Source organism: Aspergillus flavus, chromosome 7 (genome assembly GCF_009017415.1).
Source record: "Aspergillus flavus chromosome 7, complete sequence".
In the NCBI taxonomy this organism is placed as follows: domain Eukaryota; kingdom Fungi; phylum Ascomycota; class Eurotiomycetes; order Eurotiales; family Aspergillaceae; genus Aspergillus; species Aspergillus flavus.
In genome coordinates, this window is record NC_092404.1 from 580,478 (window position 1) to 600,825 (window position 20,348).

A 20,348-nucleotide genomic window follows, 5' to 3' on the forward strand; every position below is an offset into this window, starting at 1 on the left:
ATGTTCATGTAATGCCGAAGCTGATCTCCTAGGCCCATAATGTCTACGGACATTCAAATCTAAATTACATATTGGTGGATAAAGTTTTCAAGGCGCGACCTGAATGTCCATGGCAGTTTGGTTGGTGGCTGCGGGTGTCACTTCTTCAGTAAGTAAGCAGAATTATATAGTAGGAAACAGAGGGCTTGTCTGCCTCGAAATGACACAGGGAATAATGAGTGTTTCTGGGTGTTGCGACAATCCTTTCTCGCTCAGCCAGCTTTATGGTTGATTTATAATTACACACAGATCAAAAGAGGAGTTTTGACAAGCCTGACTGGCCGGCTGGATCATATCTCCCGCTTCTAGAGGGCACTTGCATAGTGTATTACTGTCACGAAGCCTTGTGTTGGCCAGGCAGCTCCAACCGACGCTTTTTTCCGTTGGGTGACCAGGCTCCAGCCAGGATTCCTATCACCTGGGGCAGGGATCGGTAAAATCAGGTGTCGGAACAAGACAGCAACCAGCGTCATATAATGCAGCCATTCATGGGTCTTCCTGGTAGGACAGAAACAATCGGGCCCGCGTCGGATGTCGCCGGTTCCGCGAGTGTATCTCACGTCTTCATCTGGCAAACTGGAGTAGAGATTTAGTACCAGGGAAGACCTCCATTCCTCTAGCCCGAATGGGCGATCGCCATATGGATTGATTATGATTGCATCTGTTCTAGATGTTCTAAAGTAAGCCGAGTTGTCCCCTGCCTTGTTGAATGACTAGTCCTTAGACGATAGCCTTCCCAATCTCCTCAGCTGAATACAACCGGTAAGCAATGGTACACTCTAAGGGGGGGGGGGCAGAGAAGATCCTATCAAAAATAGCGTATTTAAGAGATGAAGCACTAGTGAGAACAAATCTAGGGCTCTTATATTACGATGCCATGTGATGGCTATTGCGTCAAATTGGGTCTAGTGGTCCGAGAGGCCAGGTCCTAGTGATGTCGCCAGATCGAGAGTTTGGAGAAGAGATATCATTGTGTCACTTTCCGTATTCAATTATAATTAATGGTTCGAGCCACGAGCCGCAAGAGAAATAATATTAAAACATGACAGCTATGCGTGAATGAACAGTCCCTAGGCGAAACTAATGACTTCCTTCACTGTGCTCCTGCTCGCCACTGCCGTGTTCCTGCGTTCCCTGACCGTGGCCCTCTGACGACTGGCCCTTGCTGTCCTTCTTTCCTTCCTGACCATGACCCTCTGACTGGCCATTGCCATGGTCCTTCCATTGATGCCCATGGCCCTCCGACGACTCGTCATGGCCCACAGGACCATGGCCGTGGCAGGACCGAACCTTCTCCTCATAATCACAGATCCCAAACCTAGAGTTGTATGCCGTTCCGGGGCCGCAAGTCTTGCGGACGGGAATGCCGCCAGCAGCGCATTCGAAGAAGCTGTGGCAGTCGTGCGGGTCGGCCCAAACAGCTCCTGTCTCACATCTGGGGTGAGCAGCAGCGCTGAATGCAAAGAAGGAAGCGGCAAAGATAGCCAGAGCCTTGAAGGAGGTGAACTGCATCTTGATGCTGTTTGGAACCGAGCTGTTAGTAATTGCACTGAATTGGGGAGGATGATTCGGTCTTGACCATGCAGAAGTACGTACACTAATTGTGGGACTGGGCTGTCACGATTGAATAGATGGCCTCTGGAATGATGAGGTGTGAATGGGAGATGAGGTCAGGGTTGGCGTGGGCGTCCTGTTGTCGTGTCGAAGTGACTTGATGTTGTCGATGGATAATTCATTTCGAGATAGAGATTATACCGGCTTTTATAGATTCGTGGCTCTATACAAGTTCTGCTCTTGCAAGGGATGCACAAGAAATGCATTCCTGGATCATCCCCTGAAAACCAGTATGCCTTCCCTGCCATTGAAGGGGGAGCACTTTACCACACCCTTCAACTAGAATGTTATACGCCGTAGAGATGGTAAAGAATTATTGGATATCAGGAATTAAGGAGTACAGTGTGAAAGCGGGTTGTGAATATTTTGATGCTCCACTTCCCCAGTTCTACGGGTTGACACTTCCGCATTTCGGTACAGGGCTATCCCTTGCCATACTCTCCTCCTCCAAACAATGCCTACTGTGTAGCCATTCCGTAGGTATTCTGCAATGTGATTAAACTCATTAAGAGGAATTCACGCCATGACCCTGCTTTCTTCAAAGAAGCCCATAATGACACTCGCTAGTATTTCAGAGGGAGTTCATAGGTCTTCGAAAGCTGCACACCGCACAAGAGCTCTTTAATTTAGTTCGTTCCGCCCTGAATATCAGGGATAGGATTCCAGAACGCGAGATGAAGCCAAAGAGCGCTCCTCGGGATACTGCACTCGAAACTGAAAACAAGCACGGGAGACCGAAGTGGGCTGCGGGCACTATTGAAAGAATGTAGGCTGTTCCAATGCTACATAAACCTTGTTTTTCGCTTATGTCCCTGTCATCCCTTGACTCCTTTGCAACCACATCGCTTATTTCCAATTGAGTTTTCTCCCTTGCTTTCATTTGTCAATTGTTGCCAAGTTTCAGCTTGTTCAAGTTTTGCCGCAAACAGAAAGAGCTGAAAAAGGCTATACAGTTCGAATGTTATTGTTATGCAGTTGAGATTCTAAAGTCACTACTTTCTGCGGCAGTTGTGCAACGCTGCAGGCTCTTGGCTTTAACATCCTGCAGGCTCTTTGTCGTGTCGCAGGTGTACGCGCTTCATGCTCCCTATTCCGAATGACAGGAGTGATCGTGTATCCTGGATTCCACCCTTTCTTCGAAAATTCGATTGCTACACCCTGAAGTACAAATCCAGCTTAGTGCGACTTGTCATTAGGGTTCTAGTGCAGGTCCAAATTCAATCCAACAGCAGATCATTCCGAGATATTATTTGTTGTTTTTAAAATCGCGCCGCGCGGAATGCGAAACAGGCGCTCTCTGGCTGGGTAAAAGATCCGGGGTATTTTCCATCATTAGGTGATATCCGGTAATATCTGGTATCCTATGCCTGAGGCTAGAAGAGCACAACTGGTGTAACTGAGTCTGATTCTTCCGATCTACTCCGTGGTGGCCTACGTAAACCAAGTACTGGAGTCCATTTTGGTTTTAGGATCAATGATCTAGATCGCAGGAGATCATCAATTCAGCTCTCCTCTACATTGTTCAAGCATATGCTGGACCCTCTGGAGGCAGGGGATGAAGCATACCAGCAACCATAGCCTGGTTAGTATTTCTTCCATTCATGGAGACATCGTGCCAGCTCCGTCGACGAGGACGGCCACCGATACACTCAACTTGCCCATGAGTCTCAGTGCTATACTGAGTCATGCCGTGGGTCCTGTAGCCACCCATGAGCATGGGCATGGACTTAAATCTCCAAAGATTCGATGCAACCGACCTTTAACTTTTGAAAATCAACGTCGGACTTATGCTGACGCGCAGAATTCTCATAGAGAAACGACTTCTCGCAAGTCCTACATGATAAATGAACAGCCCGGATCCTTTTCTCGTTGATGTGTTGATTGTAGAGACATGGGTTTAGAAATGTCTTCCTCTAGGTCTCATAAGCTTGTCCCTGGTTATCCGTAGCTAGATTTTCTTCATGGTCATTCTAATAGCGAGAGGAGACTTCATCATGTTCACAGTCATACATTTTAGAGATTTTACTATAAAGCACATAATTAATGGAGTGACCTTATGATAATGGATGCCAATGTTACACTATGTAAGAAGCAATTAAAGAAACGTTGAGCGCAATCTGTTAGACTAGTTTTTCATCAGGGTTGAGAAGACAGCTGCGTGATCGCTTTCTTTGTATATGCCGAAGCAATGTTAAAGAGCTGCTAAGTTCTATCTGCAGTGCAGCATATTGATACTAGCGTAATGTCGGATATCTTCTTTTTGGACTGTAAGTACAGAAAAGCTCTATTTCAAGTCACGGCTTAGACAAAACGGAATATCGGGTAGTGTAGGACAAGTTAGTCGCGTGCTGGTCTATCTACGTCTGAGAATATATATTCATCGCTTCTGGAAGCTTTGGAAGGATAAAGGAATCACCGAGGTCAGCGAAGTAGCCCTGGGCGACCACAAAATATATAGTCAACCCAATTAACTTAGATATATTCCTTGAGCATAGGCTATATCACGGTACATGTTAAAAGAAGAAACTTCATGGCAATCAGCATCATTGCAGAAGATGCCCACCCAGCGGCTTCAAATGATATAGCAGCAATCCCAAAGTAATGCACAATATTAGAACGAGATACGAATGGCCTGCCTGAGCCCCCTTCCACATTTAAGCCTAACCATACAAAGCCCGGACTACACCTTACGGAGGATCGAGAGATCTAACGCGGCCGGGATAAATTAGGTAGCTCATATCCCGTTCCACCCTTGATCACTCCTGAGTCCGTGCGCTCTCATCGCAACCACGTGATTAAAGGATGGTGATTGGAGTAGGCGTTGAAATTCTGCGGGTATGATTTAACGACATCAAATCTCAGCATTAAGCCTTGGCAGAGATTAAGTGATTGATTTGTTCAAAGAAATATGCAAAAAGGTATGATGGGGTACCTCGCCTACGTGGCAATGTCGCCTAAGTTGCACCTGTGGCCAATGACAAAACTACTCGAGTCCGCTCCTATGGCCTACACCTCACAATATAGAGCGAGGCTGGCTGAGAAGTTACAGTGGGGAGCGGGATCGGCAGTTCCGAGCATAAGGTGACGAATCAAATATGATAATGCTAGCGTTGACTACTGAGATGAGCTGAAAAGAAGATCGGGTTGATACCTGCGGAGAACGTCGCTTAATGGTCGTCAGTGGAACTATCAGAACCACTAGGTCAGGGTGGCCCTATCATATTTAGTATCGAGCTGGCAAGATTTGGAAAAAGGAAATGATATACAACCTATCCCACAGGGATCAGCATGATCTTTTTGCAATCGCCAGAAAGTCTGGAATGGAGGGGCCGAACACCTCCGCGATCTGTATCGCAGAAAGTGATAAATAGATCACAGGGAACCTCCAGAGCATTAACTCAATAAGCAGACTAATTACTTGTTGTCTTCTACCTTCTCTCCCAAGGTATAAGTAACGAAGGGAAAGGTACATTGGGCAAAATAATCGCGTGAAAAATGATCAGACGTTAATTAAGACACAGAAACCCCGCCAATAAACTCCACGACGGTTCTGATCATCTGCACAACACCCGGCAGCCATGAATATGAATGAGAGACTGGACGCCATTGAGAGGCACCTTCAGGCCTTAGATCCAAAACTGTGGGGCGCGACGGACACACCTGCTTCCTCTGGACAAGTGAAAGACCTTGAGCGTCGGGTGGAGGAATTAACTGCACGGTTGGAAACGGTGACGGCGCAGACTGGCAGGCCGTCGGGCGACATGCTATACCCTATGGACCACAGTAAGTAAAGCTTCTTCTCTTCACGCGGATGTGAGTCTCCGAACCTGATACTGATCAGCCAACTACTTATTTAGCTCGCGTCGGTGTTAGTGAGTATGGGCGTGTGGGCCGCGTCGAGGCCGGAAGAGCTGCTGTAACCCGACGAAAGGGCGGAGGACCGACTCGAATCGCTTTCAAGCAACGTTTTGATCGTGTCCCACACGTCCAGATTACCCCCGAGCGATTCGGAGGCCCCGGCACTGGCAAGTTCGAAAACTTTTGGTTATATCTCTACAATGATGGACATCCCTGTGCTGATCAAGAGGGCTTTAACGTTGGCAATTACATTAGTGTTGGACAAACCGTTGTCTTTAGATGGTTAGCCGTGGAGATAGTTTGAGCCTGCTCGTATTGAAACTGGCCAGCCTATTTAACCACTACTGGAGATGGAAACTGTCGCCGTTGGCCTATGTCTAATTTCCTTCCTATGTTGCCTCTTGAAACCAAAAACAGCTGTGGGCGCGAGCGAGGATACCTACCTGAAAGTCCTTGAATGCTTATCCTCTATCTGTGTGTACACGCCAATATATCCGGGATTCGGTTAGCCGGGCTAACTATAGTCATTGCTCCGATATATTGATCCTCATCACATCTCAACCGGCCGATCGGCCACATATTCATGCTCTCCATCGAGTTCTTTTTGTATAATACTTAGTTATAGGTATTGAACGGGCGAGCCCTTCACACACACACACACACACACAGTGCCAAACAGTATATGGCGATTAACATGTGACGTGAGCTTCATCGATGCACATGCCAATGAGGAAAACAATTGTATTCAGATGAACAGATGGGCGGCTCACCCACACTCACCCCCAAAGGGCACCCGGCGAGGTATTGACTGTCTATAAGCTACACGCCGGGAGGTTAGTAGTTTGGTGGGTGCACCAGCGCAGCCCTGTTGTTGTATAATTTTTTTTTTTTTTTTTTGTTTAGCTGGTTGAGGTTTAAAAAAAAACTGGTAAAACCTGAGTCAGTCGCATTGCGTGCACCAGAAGCTTATACTCTCCTTATCAAAAGTTTCCGCTAAATACCTGTTTTACACCGAATGTCAATGTTTTTAAATATGAATTTCCGAGGGATATCGGAATAATAGGTTAAGAAATGGTTGTTCATCTAAATTATACAGTATCAGATTGTGAGTAAGTATAATTAAGATAGTATGTTGTAGTAATGAATTATGTCAAGGATATTGGCCCAACGCTTCTGTAAGAGAAATAGCCAGGGCCCTATATTTCACAAGACCAAAAGATCACATAAATCTGAAACTACGATTCAGATTTCCCTGGGTCGCACCTATATAGCTTCCTGCCATTACAACTTCGCATGTAAATTTACAAGCCGTAATCCCCCGCTTCGCTCGATGGCTTGATTCTATGGTAGTACTTCGTATGACTATCATTAAGAATCTTCCTATTATCAAGCAATCTAGATAGATCAGAAAGATCAAGAAATTCAACCAACGTTACCATCCGAGGCAGGTCGGACAGTTCAAGCGATTCAAGCACCTAGGTAGGTCAATAAAAAAATATTAGAGATACAGCGCGCGTATGAGGGGAAAAAAGAATTTGGTCACGTGGAGTGGGGCTACCGTAGAACACAGAACGGGTGTAGAAATCAGTATTCTGGTGGGTCCTGGTGGGTCTAAGCTATATTAGTTGATTCTTTGTCTTATCCAATGGACTTTTAGTATGGTTAATGCTTTGTGAACACTCTTGACTATTCTACTAAATAGTAAATACTTTCTGTTACTGTTGAACACTTCACTTCACTTTTCACTTCTGTCATAAACATTTTTAAATATCCTGTCAAACACTTCTCCACTGGCCTGGTGGATCCTTATCACTTCCCCGGACTGATATTGTTCACTTCCCCAGTCTAATTACCCCAGTAAAAATACTTCCCGTTGAACACTTCTTTGACCACCCTGTTGAACACTTTTTGATCATTCTGTTGAACACTTCTTTACTATCCTGTTGAACACTCTTTAATATCCTGTTGAACACTCTGAAAAAGCCCTTTCATTCTCGGTTAATTATTTTTTTCCCACAATAAAAAAAATTGCCCCTTTTCGCCAATTTTTTCCCCCCTACAGTCTCGACAAAAGGAAGGTATAAAATGTCTTTCTTCTCCCCTTTCCCAGATACATCATACCATCTTTTTCCTTCTCCAGAAAAGCCCATATCTAGGTATCGCCCGTCTACTAGCGATATTGCAACTTACTTCTACTTGTTGTTCCCCCTTTCCTTCTCTTTTTTTACTTGTCGTATAATATGACACCATTTCAGAACCAGCCCGTTCCCGTGCAGCAACAAGGACAAAACCATGTTAATGGCCAACCCAACATGGCTGCACAGTTTCCACATCATGGAAACCGTCCAATGACACAGGTTGATATGACCGCCCTACAGGTACTCAATACATTCTATGCCACACGAGCACAACAGCTAGTGCCTGATACAATGGCCCTGCAGCAGGCTGGAATGGCTGCCCCGCCCAGGCAGGGAGTCAATTCAGCCAACGTCTCTGGGGCACAACAAGCGCCTGGCACGATGGCCCAGCCACCGACTGGGATGGCCGCGCCACACGGGAAGTCAGTTAATTTTATCAATGGCATAGTACAACAACAAGTACCTAGTACAATGGTCCCGCTGCAGGCTGGGATCGCAGGGCCATACGGGCCGCCAGTCTATCCAATCAATGCCGTACCACAACAAGAAGTACATGGTACAATGGTCCCGCTGCAGACTGGGATCGCACCTCAGTATCAGCATGGGACGCATCTTCCACCATCGCAAGGACTACAATTCTCCCCACAACAACATGCCAGGATGGTGCAGATCAAGGAAGAAAGAATGAAAGAAGCACAACTATTAGAACAGAATGTGATGGCAAAGGTCAACCAGAAGGTGGCAGAGGTCAACCAGAAGAACGAAATGCTCCACCAAATGATCGAAGAGGTCTGCCAGGAGAACAAACAGCTCCGCCAGGGAATGCAGAGCTTTAAAAGACGGACTGAACGAAGAATGTGCAACAGAATTAAGGGAGTTGAAAAACGGGCTGTAGAGAGAATTACCCACGATGTTCAGCAAAAGATCAATCTGTGGCTCCAATCGTCGGAGGCGGTCAGATCCCCAGGGTTGCAGGCCGAGATCAAAGAGCTGACCAGCGCACTGAGCAAGGCTGAGCGACGGATTCAAGACCTTGAAGGATGGGCAGTCCTTGGGAGGAGATTCCTCTATGAAGTATTTTTTTCCGAGCCACAAGGGTATGTCGAGGAAGAGAGCTAACTGGGTGGAATCCCATGTCTCGGCGTATCTGACTTTTGGCTTGGTCAACCATGTATATATCTGCTGAGCAAGCAATAGCCGTGTGAGAGCCGGAGGAGTAACTCTCCTAACTTACAGCGTTGCAAAAAGCCCCCTCCGTTTTTATCTCCTTTTCGATCCAATGTAATCGATCTAGTTGATGCCAATTTCTTCATCAACCAATATTCCTGTCATTCGTGCAAGTTCTCGCCTATCTGTCATAATGTCTAAAAATCAGTAGCAGCCCAAGTTCCGGCAAGGGGTTTCAATTTCTTTTAGGGGGCGAGATTGATGGTCCAGGACTGCTCTAATTGGTCAAAACATCACTGCCTCGAGGCCTTAGACGGTGTTACTGTTTTAGGAAAGGTGGGTGTGTGGTAATCACGTGTCATTCTTAACATCGGTAGGGATAATGTTAGATGAACGCTTTCAGTAACCGAATACTTGTAAATTCGTATAGGAAATCGAAGTGGCCACCGTGGTGGCTTAAACTACCGGAGTTTTACAGTAGGAACATCAGGGGATAACAGAAACATTTTTACTTTTGGACCAACGATATTCGAATCAAGATATCAATTTTAGTAGGATATATCCTTATGCGATCTATAGAAGAGAGTTTAAAAAGTATTATAAATTATTATTATTATTATTTTTAGAAGATGGAATAGAATCAAGTCAAACACTATTAATAGCTTTAAGAAAGAGTACTTTTGGTATAAAAACTAACTTGGGATACCTCTTACTGCCGTCTCGGAGGGTCCGGGACGGGACGATCCGAAGACGAACATCCTCCAGCTCGTGTATCAGTGGCTGTAATGAACGAGGGCCATTAGTGAGGCATGGATCAATCCTGCTCACATCGCGAAATGCTCCGGCGGCACGGAATCTGGTGGGGGCGATATTACTTGCTAAACATCCTCACTTGTGGGCTTCGTACAGTTTGCTTTGAACACCTTATCTCCACTAAAAAGAGCTCAAATGATGGATTCTCATATCGGGGACTGCCAGGTAATATAGATAGTATACTAGCGAATCAGTCAAGCTCCTCGAGCGAGAGAGTTAGCCAATCCGACTACGGAAAGGAGCTACTGTGGTCACAATGCAGCGAGATACCCCACCCTTGGCAATTGAATTAGCCCTCTATAACAAAGCTGCGAGTTGTTACTTACCTTTTTTTTTTTTTTTTTAATTTTATTTGTCTTTATACAAAGTATTGCTATCGCTTAACCAGCAGAGCTTGACCAAAGTGTCCCTAGAATTCCAGCGTATAGAGAGATCTCGCTTTTTAAAGTTCGTACAGTTCCCACTTTTTCATTACTCGGTCAACAGCTTTTCTAGCTTATACTAACCCAGTGAATCAAACAATCGGCAACGTATTGACAGAGCTGTCTGGAAGGATGGAAATAATATACAACAAAAGTAACGTTCTCAACTCTCACTGCTCAAAGCCCGCCCATGTCCTCCACCTTAGCGAGCACCTCGTCACCCAAAAAGAGCAGACCACATCCTGAAACGATGCCCTTCAAGATCGAAACAACTACCCTCCTCTACTAGCGTACATCTTCTCTAACGATTTTCTCTCATATAACCTAGATCAACAATGGCAGGCATTCTTCGAGTGGAAGAATTCGCACGCTATCCGCTTAATCCGAGATAAGGTCCGATACTGTGGTCTTCGAAGTCTTCACAATAGGGCATAGCCTTCCAAAGATCGGAACTATAGGGATAATACATATGAATTATAGCTAGGGTATCAGAGGAGTTACTTCGCTCCTTAGAGAGAGCACTTACCCGAGCCAAATACCAAGGATAGAAATGATTAGAAGATAAACTATGTTCTCGTGCGCTTAGCCCCTTATGATTATGTTTCTCAATTTCGTATCACTTCAGGGTATTCCCGTTCCTCAAGTAAATGAGGGGTAAACTATCTTGCTATTTTGATTGTCGCTTATAGGCTGAAGATAACCAACAAGAAGATACACTTCGCTTAGATCCTCGACCATGGTGAGCAGCCACTCTATCCGACTTTCCGAAATGACGGTGCTAAGTATAGGAACTTGATGATACAACGGCTACAACAAGCATCAGAAGACTGATAAACAGCCTCGGCAAAGCCCAGCGATCAACCTCTGTCTCCAAACTGGCATACTATGCAAGTCTAACCATAGTGAAATACTATCAAGCGAAGTACGTCATGTACTTCCTAGATAAAGCTCACGCTATGGAACAATTACATCTCAACACTTCTTTCATTGAAGCTGTGACTTGATGCCTCCGTTGCTTTGCAGCAGAGATATGTCCCGATACTTCCGTGACCTTTGTTTCTCCTCGCATTTGTCCAGGGACTGTCTCCCCGCAGGGTCTATCAACGCGGGACGCGATAAGCCCCATTCTTGACAACTGACACGGATTCGCTGGAGATAATCGCAACCGGTTCCGATCTCATCTTCATATACAAAGCACGGTCACGCTAAGTCTCTGTGAGGCCCAACCGCATGGAAAGATATCGCTACGGGCTGAATGTATGGGGTCTTGGATCTATGCTAAGTCATTGTATCCAGTGATAGCATCTGCATCATTGACATTACCGCCTGTACCTTCTGGTTTAGGAAAATTCAACAGCGGGCTGACGCGATGCACCTGACGGGTTATGGTATCAGGAATCGAAGAGTGATGGAAATAGTTGACAAGACAGTCTGATATTGGCTGAGATGATGCTCTTTCTTGAATTTTAGCTTAGCTAGTTCCGAGCAGGCCGAATGAGACAAGTATAAAGCCATGACCCTGGCACTTGATCTCGTCCGTCTCACAACAGCCAGTGTTTTCTGCATCGTTGGACAACATGAGGCTAACGATCTCCGCGGCAGTATTGCCTTCGTTGCTTCTTCTCCCCTGCTTCCTGGGAGATGCTCTAGCTCATCCGGGACCTGATCCTAAGGCAGCATGGGTGCGTCAAGGTCGGGGAAGGAAGAGTTCCCCGCGGAACCTGCAAGTCCATTCGTCTATGCTCTCGACCTGCGTCGAGAGCAATGCCACTGTGATCAAAGCACCCAAGCATAATGTTTGGGAAGGCTTGACGGACGAGGAAACAGCCTCTGTGGTTAAGTGGCTCTTCCAACAACCGACGCTGAACCTGACTGTCACGGAAGGCGCCGGAGAGTGGGATAACACGATGTAAGCGCCAACTTTCGGATCACTCTCGGTGGCTAACAGGACCAGTGCCCTCGTCGAGCTGATGCGCCCCAACAAGACGGATGTTTTAAGCTATCTCGATCACCAAGGCCCAGCACCTAGCCGTTACGCGCACGTTGTCCTTGACAACCGCGCCACGACTGACCCTCATTATGCTGATCTTTTGGTCGGGCCTCTACCCATCACCAATCAGTCTACCCCTTCTTGGACGCCATTAGAGTATCCTTACACGCGCAAGACTCACGGTCGAGTGCGCAACCTCGACGCTGACTATAGCACCATCTACTCTGAGTGGCTGTATAAGGTTAGCGCATCCATTGCAGATATCACCCTGGACCTGTTCAATGGGACTGCATTGGGCTTAGACAACGACACTCTTGATATATGGGGGATTGACCCCCTCTGGCAGGATGACGGCCGGATCATCCGCTGGGACACATTCTGGAACATGCCAACGGATGAGTTCGACAACGGCAGCATCCTACCGCTGGGACTATTCTTCAAATCCGACGTGACTGGGCGTGATCCTTCTCAGTGGAAGCTTGAAGGCTGGCTTTACAACGACATCTTCTATGAAACGACAGAGGCTTTTCGCCATGCATTCTTCTCGACCGGATTTGTCAAACTAAAGCCCAACACCGAGGGACCATGGGCGCAGACGGACCAACGGGGCCCTATACTTCCACAAGACAAGCAGCAATCGCCTCTCATGGTAGCGCCGTCAGGAGCACGGTACTCTGTGGACCTCGACCGCAAATACGTGACATGGATGGACTTCTCGTTTTACATCAGCTTCTCTCGTGATACCGGCGTATCAGTGTTTGATATCCGCTATAAAGGTCAGCGCGTGCTGTACGAGTTGGGTCTACAAGAGGCACTCGCCCACTATGCGGGCAACGACCCAATCCAATCCAGCGTCGCATATCTGGACTCATACTACGGCTTCGGACCGTACGCCTTTGAGCTAGTCAAAGGCTACGACTGTCCGGTCTATGCAACCTACCTCAACAGCTCCTTCTACGTTTCCGAGACAACACACACGCACATTGACAGTCTCTGTGTGTTTGAGTACGATGCCGACTATCCTATTCAGCGCCACAGCACGTCCGACTACGTGAGCAGTACGAAGAACGTATACCTCACCCTCCGATCCGTGTCCACGATCGGCAACTACGACTATATGACCAGGTGAGTTCCACGCCCCGAAAGACGCATGAAATCACACCCCATTAACCATGCTTCCAGCTACACGTTCCACATGGACGGCACGATTGGCGTCGAAGTCCGCGCCTCCGGCTACATCCAAGCCGCCTACTACGCGCACAACGAAGACTTCGGCTACCGCATCCACGATGCGTTGTCCGGCAGCATGCACGACCACGTCCTCAACTTCAAGGCCGACTTCGACATCCTCGGCGTGAACAACAGCATCGAGCTCACTACGGTGGCCCCGGTCACCCGCACCTTCACCTGGTCCGGCGGCCGCTCGCGCAACACCATGACCCTGGAACGGTCCATCCTATCGTCCGAAGACGAAGGCCGCTTCAACTGGGGCCCCAACGGGGCGACGATGATGCACGTCATCAACCAGGACGCCCGCAACCCGTACGGCGAGTACCGGGGCTACCGCGTGCTGCCGGCGGCCGGGACAGCGCACCTGACGGTCCAGGACTCCAGCAACGTGGCGCACGCGGCGCACTGGGCCGAGTACGACATCCAGGTCACGCGGCAGCACGACCACGAGCCGCGCGCCGCGCACGCCTACAACAGCCAGGACATCCACAACCCGCCCGTCAACTTCGCCGAGTTCTTCGACGGCGAGCCGCTCAACCAGACCGATCTGGTCGTGTGGCTGAACCTGGGGATGCACCACGTCCCGCACACGGGCGACCTGCCGAACACGGTGTTCACGACGGCCCACTCCGGGGTGCAGTTCACGCCGCTGAACTACCTCGCCGGGGACCCGAGCCGGCAGACGGTGAACATGGTGCGAGTGAATTATGCGAATGGGTCGGCGACGGAGGTGAAGACGTTCGGGCAGGCGGAGGAGGTCTGTACGGTACCCATCACCGGGATCGGGGAGGAGCTATGGCGGTATCAGGGGGATGTAGTGGTGCGGAAATTCCCGTATAACCCGAATGATCCGTACTATGAGATGGAGGGGGATGCATGATGCACATGTAGATAGATTTCCTACAGGCCGAATCTGCATCGGCTCCGTGACAAAAACAATTTTTTTAAAAGATTAAAAAAGATAACCCTAATGGAGATATTTGGAAAAATAAAAAATCAAAATACAAGAGAAGACCATATAAAAGACTAATAATAAAATAGAGTAGCAGAATACCTATTATAAGTCACGTTATCTAGGGGTCAGGTGACACAAAAGCCTTTGCGGGATTCATCCCGCAGACCCTAGAACCTACTAAGTAGCGCACTAGACAGCCTAAGATCACCGCGTGTGCCTTACACCTATAAATACTTAAAATCTTAAAAATAATAAACTCTAAAATAGTGAAATATCTATGTAGTAAAATTAACAATTAACCAGAGAATAGAATAATAACTAAAGTATAATAGAAGTGGAATATATATATAATAGACAAGTTCCGATGCCGAATTGATAGCTCTTGAGAGAATAATCGAAATGGAGATAGAAAGAAGTAAGCCTAGGGTGTGTAATACCAGTGGCGTATTGGTCAATAACTGATTTGTATTGACAGTCAATTGCAAGTCTCTTGTTGACTAAGTCCGGAGTGTTCGCACCGGAATCGGGAGTCGGAGTCCACCCGATGTCACGAGAACAGGTACAAAGAGGAAGGGATTGCCCCGGTGGAGGCCAGATTCTCAAAGCCCATTCCAGCTCAACGGGTTTGGTTTGTTTGCATGCGACCGACCATTCTAGACACGGTCGCCAATTCAAAGAGCTTCTGCTGCCAAGATTCACCTATAAATAGAATCTGTAATCAAGTAAGAATTAAAAGTTGTATCTATCATTATCTATCTCTATATCGCACTTTTCTTGTAAAACCCTTCCCGTATAACACATACAAAGAAAACGTAAATATCAGAGACCCAGGTATACCGTATATATTAAGCCAAGAGCGCCGTGTAGTGGCGCTTAGTCAATGTACTTGGGAAGCGTCTTCAGGATGCCGTCCCGGGCGATGTCCTCCATCGCTTTGGTGATTTCCTGGAGGAACCTCTTGTCGCCGCGCAAGTCGTCACCGAACAGGCTCTTGATGCTGAGGAGCTCGGCCGGGCTGGTGCCTCCTGCGCGAGCCTTGGCCTGGAGCTCCTCGCGCATCGGGTCGTCGACCTCGAACTTCTTGCCGCTGTCGTCGACGCCGTTAATGTAATGGAACCAGGCAGCCGCAACGAAACACAGGCGGCGGAATGGGCCAGTAACCCAGATCGCCTCAGCAATTGAAGGCATGATAAATTGTGGGATCTTGCCCGAAGCGTTGAGGCAGATGCGGGGCAGTTGATCCATGATGGTTGGGTTGGAGAAGCGCTCGATGAGCGTCTTGCAATACTCATCAATGTTGACGCCCGGGATCTCGGGCAACAACGGCTTCACCTCGTCCTGCATCATTTGCCACACAAACTTGCTGAACAGTGGGTTCTCCATCACCTCGTGGACATATTTGAAGCCGGCCAGCTGCCCTGGGTAGCCGATGGCCGAGTGGCTGCCGTTGAGCAGGCGCAGCTTGTGCTTCTCGAATTCCTCGACGTCATGGACATTCTTGACCACCTGGGCACCAACCTTCTCGAATGGTGGGCGGCCATCGGAGAACTGATCCTCAATTACCCACTGCATAAAGGGCTCTGTGACGACGGGCCACGAGTCCTCGATAGCAAAGTTGTCTGCGAGTGCCGTTTTATCGGTGGCGGATGTCTGAGGGGTGATACGGTCGACCATGGCGTTGGGGAAGGCGCCCTGTTCGGCAATCCACTTCGCGATCTCGGGGTTGCGCAGGCGCGCAAAGGACTCGAGCATGTGGCGAGTGATGGAACCGTTCTTCTGCATGTTGTCACACGACATGACGGTAAAGGGCTTGAGCCCTTGCTGGTAGCGGCGTGCCAGAGCGGCATAGAGGAAGCCGAACGTGGTGCGCGGGGACTTCTCGTTCGCTGGTTGGAGGTCGAACTGAATGTCAGGGTGCTCACTTTGGAGCTCGTGTGTGTTCTCGTTGTAGTAGTAACCGCTCTCGGTGATAGTGAGCGACACAATGTGGGTATCCGGGTGCGCCATCTTGGCGATGACGGCCTCGCGGTTATCGGGGGCAAAGAGATAGGAATTGATGCTCCCAACAACATGGGCAAAGCTGCCCTTGGCCGAACGCTCAATGACGGTGTAGAGGTGGTCCTGCGACCCTAAGGCGTCGCGCATGGCGGCGTCAAAGGGCTGCAAACCAACACCACAAATCGCGTAGTCAGTCACACCATGCTTCTGCATCAACTGGTCGACATAAACGGCCAAGTGAGCTCTGTGGAAGCCGCCGACGCCGACGTGGACAATTCCCTCCTTCACGTCGCCACCGCGCTTGTAGGTTGGGACCTTGACTTGGGTCTCACCTGCCGCCGCAATTTGCGACAGGTTTTTGTTGTTGAGCTTCAGGGGAGCCATTGTGAATGTGTGAAGAATGAGAGAGAGGAATTGAAAGAAAGACAAGGGCGAGAAGGCGAGAGAGAAAAGGGGGTTTGTTATTTTTTTTCTGGCTGGGGCGCTGAGTCGACGAGGGTCACCGCCAGTTTTTGACCGCTGGTTGGAACAGATTACATCATGTGGTGGGGAGCTGATCTCACGAGGTTCTCGAATTTTTTTAGCCACTTGATAAAAAAAAATCAAAAGTACAGTGCAATTAGATAAGCATTCCTTTTTTCTTTTTTTATTTCTTGGTTGCCGCTCTCGGTCGCCGTATCACATTTTAAACTCAACGTGCTTAAGGTTTTCATGTTCGAAGTCACCTTTTGTCAATGGAACAAAAAGAAAAACTCTGAGATCCACCCACATAAAACCCTAAAAGAAGTCAGCTGTTGAAAATGAACAAAGATATAGATCTCTGGTAGTAAATTCCCATCATACCTGACCCCAATTCAAGCCAAAATTCGGGCAATAAGGGGAAAACACCGACGGCAGGCTGGAATCATCTTGGTTGCGATGATGGCAAAGTACCGGGGACACTCCACAACCCCAGTACCTCCCTGGACCCACGAAGAGGCCGGGGCAACCCACTGAGCCATAGAACATGATCGAAGCCTCCCCCGAATCCTGTCATTGTTGTCAATCACCGTGGGAACTCGTGTGTTTGGACGGACCAAAGTGGGCAGGAGCTGATCGGGCCGAGACCGTATTGGTAGCAAGGAGTGGGTTCCTGGCAATGAACCCACATGACCTGGGTCAGAGGGACGAGCACGGTTGGTATTCCCATGATGGGGGTGGCTCCTGCGACCCTCTTCCCATCGATCCCAATAAATTGCCCAGTATCATATCGGTCTCCCCGAGGGCGACTATTGAAGTATCTCTGAGCATAGTCTCGTGGCTAGTAACTAGTATAGACTGGCTATACACATCATCATCACACCGGGATTTCCGACAAGGCTCACAAGAGGTGGTCTTTCCATATGCGGCGTCGCGAGTTTCTGGTACGGTTTCAGCATCACAAACATATGAGGGGGGTTGATGGGATGCTATATACGTATTTGTTAGGGTAAAAATTTCCGATCGGAGATTCCAAGTGAGGTATGACTGCTGATTGATCTCGTAGTAGGTATTAAGAAGGGAAGTTATTATGTTCTACTATGAGGGGTTCTGTACACAACCCCTCTCACCAGATACCCACGTGACCGTCGGCCGAGGTCTTGTCAGGTGCATTCAATTGCCACGTATTACATCTGCTATCTCCACCGCTTATCCACTGCATATTCCTCATGACTCGCGTGGATGTGACATGTAACCCTGTGTGCATTTTTACCCGATACCCTTTTCTGCAAACTATTGACACCTATCGACGCCCGCATCAAAGTCGGCGAACAACCTTATCGGATGCAGGGGTGGCTTCGATAGCGACATGCATAGGTGTCAGTCGGAAGTCTCGTGACCTGAAGCGGTGTGCGTTTGTTATCATTTTGAGCTTGCAAGTCAATTCCATGCTCCAATAAGGTTACGCCAAACATCTCGTTGTCAACCGTGACACACTAGTGCAAAATCATGGGCTACTCAATGCCCGATATCGCGTAACCAGCTGCCCATGACGGACTCCTATCTCCAAGAATCTCCTAAAGATCGACAGTATTCATGCTCACTCGTACACTTTGTTTCAGCCAACGGGTGACAACTCGGAGCCAATTCTTTGACGTTGTCATCCAAGATTAAGCTTGCATCGTCGGAAGGAGGCATGTGCGTCAATGCCTCTTTGGCCATGACCAATTGAAGATGGAACTTCCGAGCTCCCTTCAGCCGGTAGCCGAGAAATGCACTTTAATCGGCTGTCACCTTGATCCTGGGGCCGTGCCAGCATTTGTGACCCCTGACAAACCAATCAATAACGGCGAAGAACACCACTGCCAGAAAGACAGGTGCGGCATAGTTCATGTTCGTCGCCGTTACAGGGTAGTTAGGGGGAAACGGGAGGAAGATGACAATGTATATTCCGTACATGATCACGAAAATGTTGAGCGGGATCCCCCATTTTCCCAGTCGAAATGAGCCCCAGCGCACCTCCTGCGGTGCGCGAATGCGCTTGATTAGGAGAAAAATGATGGGAATGAGGTAAGAGATGTACTGGCCCAGAGTTGCGAGAGACAGGAGCGCATTGAAGGCTGTGGTGGAACCGATGTTGATCACGGCAAGAAGCACGATAATGGTTGAGACTAGGAAGAGTGCACGCAAAGGAATCTTGTGCCACGAGGAGATATGTACGAAGTAGCTGGAGAAGGGAAGACCTTCATCGCGCGCAAACGCCCAGGTCAGCCGGGTAACCGATGCCAGCCCATTGAGCAGGGCTACAAACCCCGGCAAGATGAACATCATCAACATCCCCGACGCAGCTGCATTCGACTTGGTGGCCGCGTAGAAGATCTCAAGGAGTGGATAGCCGGTTGGGGTGTTGAGAGCGTCATCCAAGCTGCCCATCGTGTATAAAAGTCCGATGGTAAATCCCAAGGCAACAGTACCATTGATCAGGACACTGTATACCATAGATCGGGGAATTGTCCGACGGGCGTCCTTGACCTCCTCGGCCATGTGCACCACTCCGTCGAAACCTGGTCCAGCACGATAGTCAGTTTTTCTTCTCTTTCCTTTCTGCTATGGGACATCTAGATATGAGGGAGAAGGTAAAGTTGGACTATACCACTGAATGTATAGACTGCAGTCAAGAGACCAACCGACCAAATGATACCATCATTATGCCAGCCGCTGGCAGAGTTCTCGAAATAGGTCCACACGAACTCCGAAGAGTTGCGAGAGCCCAGGACGATTAAGGTGATGAGGACCGCGGGAAAAAACACAATATGAATGGTACCACCGATTACTTCCACGGCAGACAGCAGACGCCGACCGTAGATGTTCACGGCTAAAGGGATCAACAAGACCGCCCATATGATCAGAGTGGTGTGCCAGGGTTTGGGGTTATAGCTCGGGTTGTTCTGGACGGCAAGGGCCTTAATTTGGGTTCCGATCAAGAAAGGTGAGGTGGCGGTATTGGCCCACCAGGCAAAGATCTGTCATCATGTTAGAGAGCGCTTGGACTAGAGGGCTAGGGTGTCAGACTGTAATCCATCCTGTGTTAAGGTTAGTGAGCACCCATCGACACAGAAACGTCAATCTCACCTTGCATAAAACTCAGGAATCGAGGAGCGAACGGAGCAAGATCGTACGTCCAATGGTACTGAGCTCCAGCCACAGGGGTTCTATTTTGCCAGCGAGTTAGTCAAAACGTATTCGTCAACGATCTAGTCAACCCAGCAGTCCACCAACATTGACGCAAGTTCGGCCAGCGAAAGAGCCATCCCCAGCGACCCGAGAATTACCAAAATCAACCCATAGATGAGGGCCACAGGGCCGCCGTTCTCTAAACCCGCAAACATGCTAGCCCCGATCGCTTCCCAGGAGGCCTGCGAAGTTGCGGCAAAAGCCAGCATGGGAAGGAACCCGAGATATCGCTACGATAGATGAGAAAGGCAAATCATGAAATCTATTAATCTTTCTTTTCTTCGATACACATACCTCAAGGCCTTGTTTCCTCTGAGACCCTTGGCTCCGAGAAGGTGAAGGCCTCCGGACGATGTTGCGGGGCAATTTGTGCTCGCCATAGCCGTGGACCATTTCAATCTCATCGTACTCCATTGCTGTTACCGTTGAAC

General features: G+C 48.5%; 8 protein-coding genes across 8 annotated transcripts; 3 read left to right on the forward strand and 5 right to left on the reverse strand.

Moving 5' to 3' along the window:
- Nucleotides 1–1,008: 1,008 nt before the first annotated feature.
- Nucleotides 1,009–1,759, reverse strand: F9C07_5360 (putative chitin binding domain protein Peritrophin-A). The gene is made up of 2 exons (XM_041287385.2): nt 1,636–1,759; nt 1,009–1,558 (listed from the first exon to the last, which is right to left on the reverse strand). Exon 2 carries the CDS (start codon nt 1,549–1,551, stop codon nt 1,120–1,122), a length of 432 nt encoding a protein of 143 aa, XP_041149970.1. The 5' UTR covers nt 1,552–1,558; nt 1,636–1,759; the 3' UTR covers nt 1,009–1,119.
- A 429-nt stretch (nt 1,760–2,188) lies between these two features.
- On the reverse strand, nt 2,189–2,633 carry F9C07_1838890 (uncharacterized protein). The gene has a single exon (XM_071508428.1). It carries the CDS (start codon nt 2,531–2,533, stop codon nt 2,225–2,227), a length of 309 nt encoding a protein of 102 aa, XP_071366862.1. The 5' UTR covers nt 2,534–2,633; the 3' UTR covers nt 2,189–2,224.
- A 542-nt stretch (nt 2,634–3,175) lies between these two features.
- On the reverse strand, nt 3,176–3,376 carry F9C07_5361 (uncharacterized protein; the record flags this gene model as incomplete). The annotated part of the gene is made up of 1 exon (XM_071511342.1): nt 3,176–3,376. The coding sequence occupies one exon, from the start codon at nt 3,374–3,376 to the stop codon at nt 3,176–3,178; it is 201 nt and encodes a 66-aa protein (XP_071366863.1).
- Nucleotides 3,377–4,957: 1,581 nt separating this feature from the next.
- F9C07_1838884 (uncharacterized protein) lies at nt 4,958–6,237 on the forward strand. Its single transcript, XM_071508427.1, has 3 exons — nt 4,958–5,119; nt 5,175–5,436; nt 5,511–6,237. The coding sequence occupies exons 2-3, from the start codon at nt 5,232–5,234 to the stop codon at nt 5,813–5,815; spliced, it is 510 nt and encodes a 169-aa protein (XP_071366864.1). The 5' UTR covers nt 4,958–5,119; nt 5,175–5,231; the 3' UTR covers nt 5,816–6,237.
- A 941-nt stretch (nt 6,238–7,178) lies between these two features.
- F9C07_2280590 (uncharacterized protein) lies at nt 7,179–9,405 on the forward strand. Its single transcript, XM_071510445.1, has one exon. It carries the CDS (start codon nt 7,752–7,754, stop codon nt 8,766–8,768), a length of 1,017 nt encoding a protein of 338 aa, XP_071366865.1. The 5' UTR covers nt 7,179–7,751; the 3' UTR covers nt 8,769–9,405.
- A 495-nt stretch (nt 9,406–9,900) lies between these two features.
- On the forward strand, nt 9,901–14,295 carry F9C07_2280591 (copper amine oxidase). Its single transcript, XM_041295073.2, has 4 exons — nt 9,901–10,076; nt 10,140–11,960; nt 12,006–13,166; nt 13,224–14,295. The coding sequence occupies exons 2-4, from the start codon at nt 11,629–11,631 to the stop codon at nt 14,149–14,151; spliced, it is 2,421 nt and encodes an 806-aa protein (XP_041149972.1). The 5' UTR covers nt 9,901–10,076; nt 10,140–11,628; the 3' UTR covers nt 14,152–14,295.
- An 804-nt stretch (nt 14,296–15,099) lies between these two features.
- F9C07_5365 (mannitol-1-phosphate/altronate dehydrogenase) lies at nt 15,100–16,608 on the reverse strand (the record flags this gene model as incomplete). The annotated part of the gene is made up of 1 exon (XM_041287386.1): nt 15,100–16,608. The coding sequence occupies one exon, from the start codon at nt 16,606–16,608 to the stop codon at nt 15,100–15,102; it is 1,509 nt and encodes a 502-aa protein (XP_041149973.1).
- Nucleotides 16,609–18,076: 1,468 nt separating this feature from the next.
- Nucleotides 18,077–20,331, reverse strand: F9C07_2262290 (amino acid transporter; the record flags this gene model as incomplete). Its single annotated transcript, XM_071510161.1, has 5 exons — nt 18,077–19,247; nt 19,337–19,706; nt 19,805–19,895; nt 19,963–20,147; nt 20,212–20,331. 5 exons carry the CDS (start codon nt 20,329–20,331, stop codon nt 18,463–18,465), a joined length of 1,551 nt encoding a protein of 516 aa, XP_071366866.1. The 3' UTR covers nt 18,077–18,462.
- Nucleotides 20,332–20,348: the final 17 nt, after the last annotated feature.

Bases quoted from the DNA above. Each gene is read 5' to 3' on its own strand.
- F9C07_1838890 (XM_071508428.1), bottom strand. From the start codon at position 2,533: ATGAAAGCAAGGGAGAAAACTCAATTGGAAATAAGCGATGTGGTTGCA.
- F9C07_1838884 (XM_071508427.1), top strand. From the start codon at position 5,232: ATGAATATGAATGAGAGACTGGACGCCATTGAGAGGCACCTTCAGGCC. The intron at 5,437-5,510 runs GTAAGTAAAGCT...CTACTTATTTAG, and splicing joins GCTATACCCTATGGACCACA to CTCGCGTCGGTGTTAGTGAG.
- F9C07_2280591 (XM_041295073.2), top strand. From the start codon at position 11,629: ATGAGGCTAACGATCTCCGCGGCAGTATTGCCTTCGTTGCTTCTTCTC. The intron at 11,961-12,005 runs GTAAGCGCCAAC...TAACAGGACCAG, and splicing joins GGAGAGTGGGATAACACGAT to TGCCCTCGTCGAGCTGATGC. The intron at 13,167-13,223 runs GTGAGTTCCACG...CCATGCTTCCAG, and splicing joins AACTACGACTATATGACCAG to CTACACGTTCCACATGGACG.
- F9C07_2280590 (XM_071510445.1), top strand. From the start codon at position 7,752: ATGACACCATTTCAGAACCAGCCCGTTCCCGTGCAGCAACAAGGACAA.
- F9C07_5360 (XM_041287385.2), bottom strand. From the start codon at position 1,551: ATGCAGTTCACCTCCTTCAAGGCTCTGGCTATCTTTGCCGCTTCCTTC.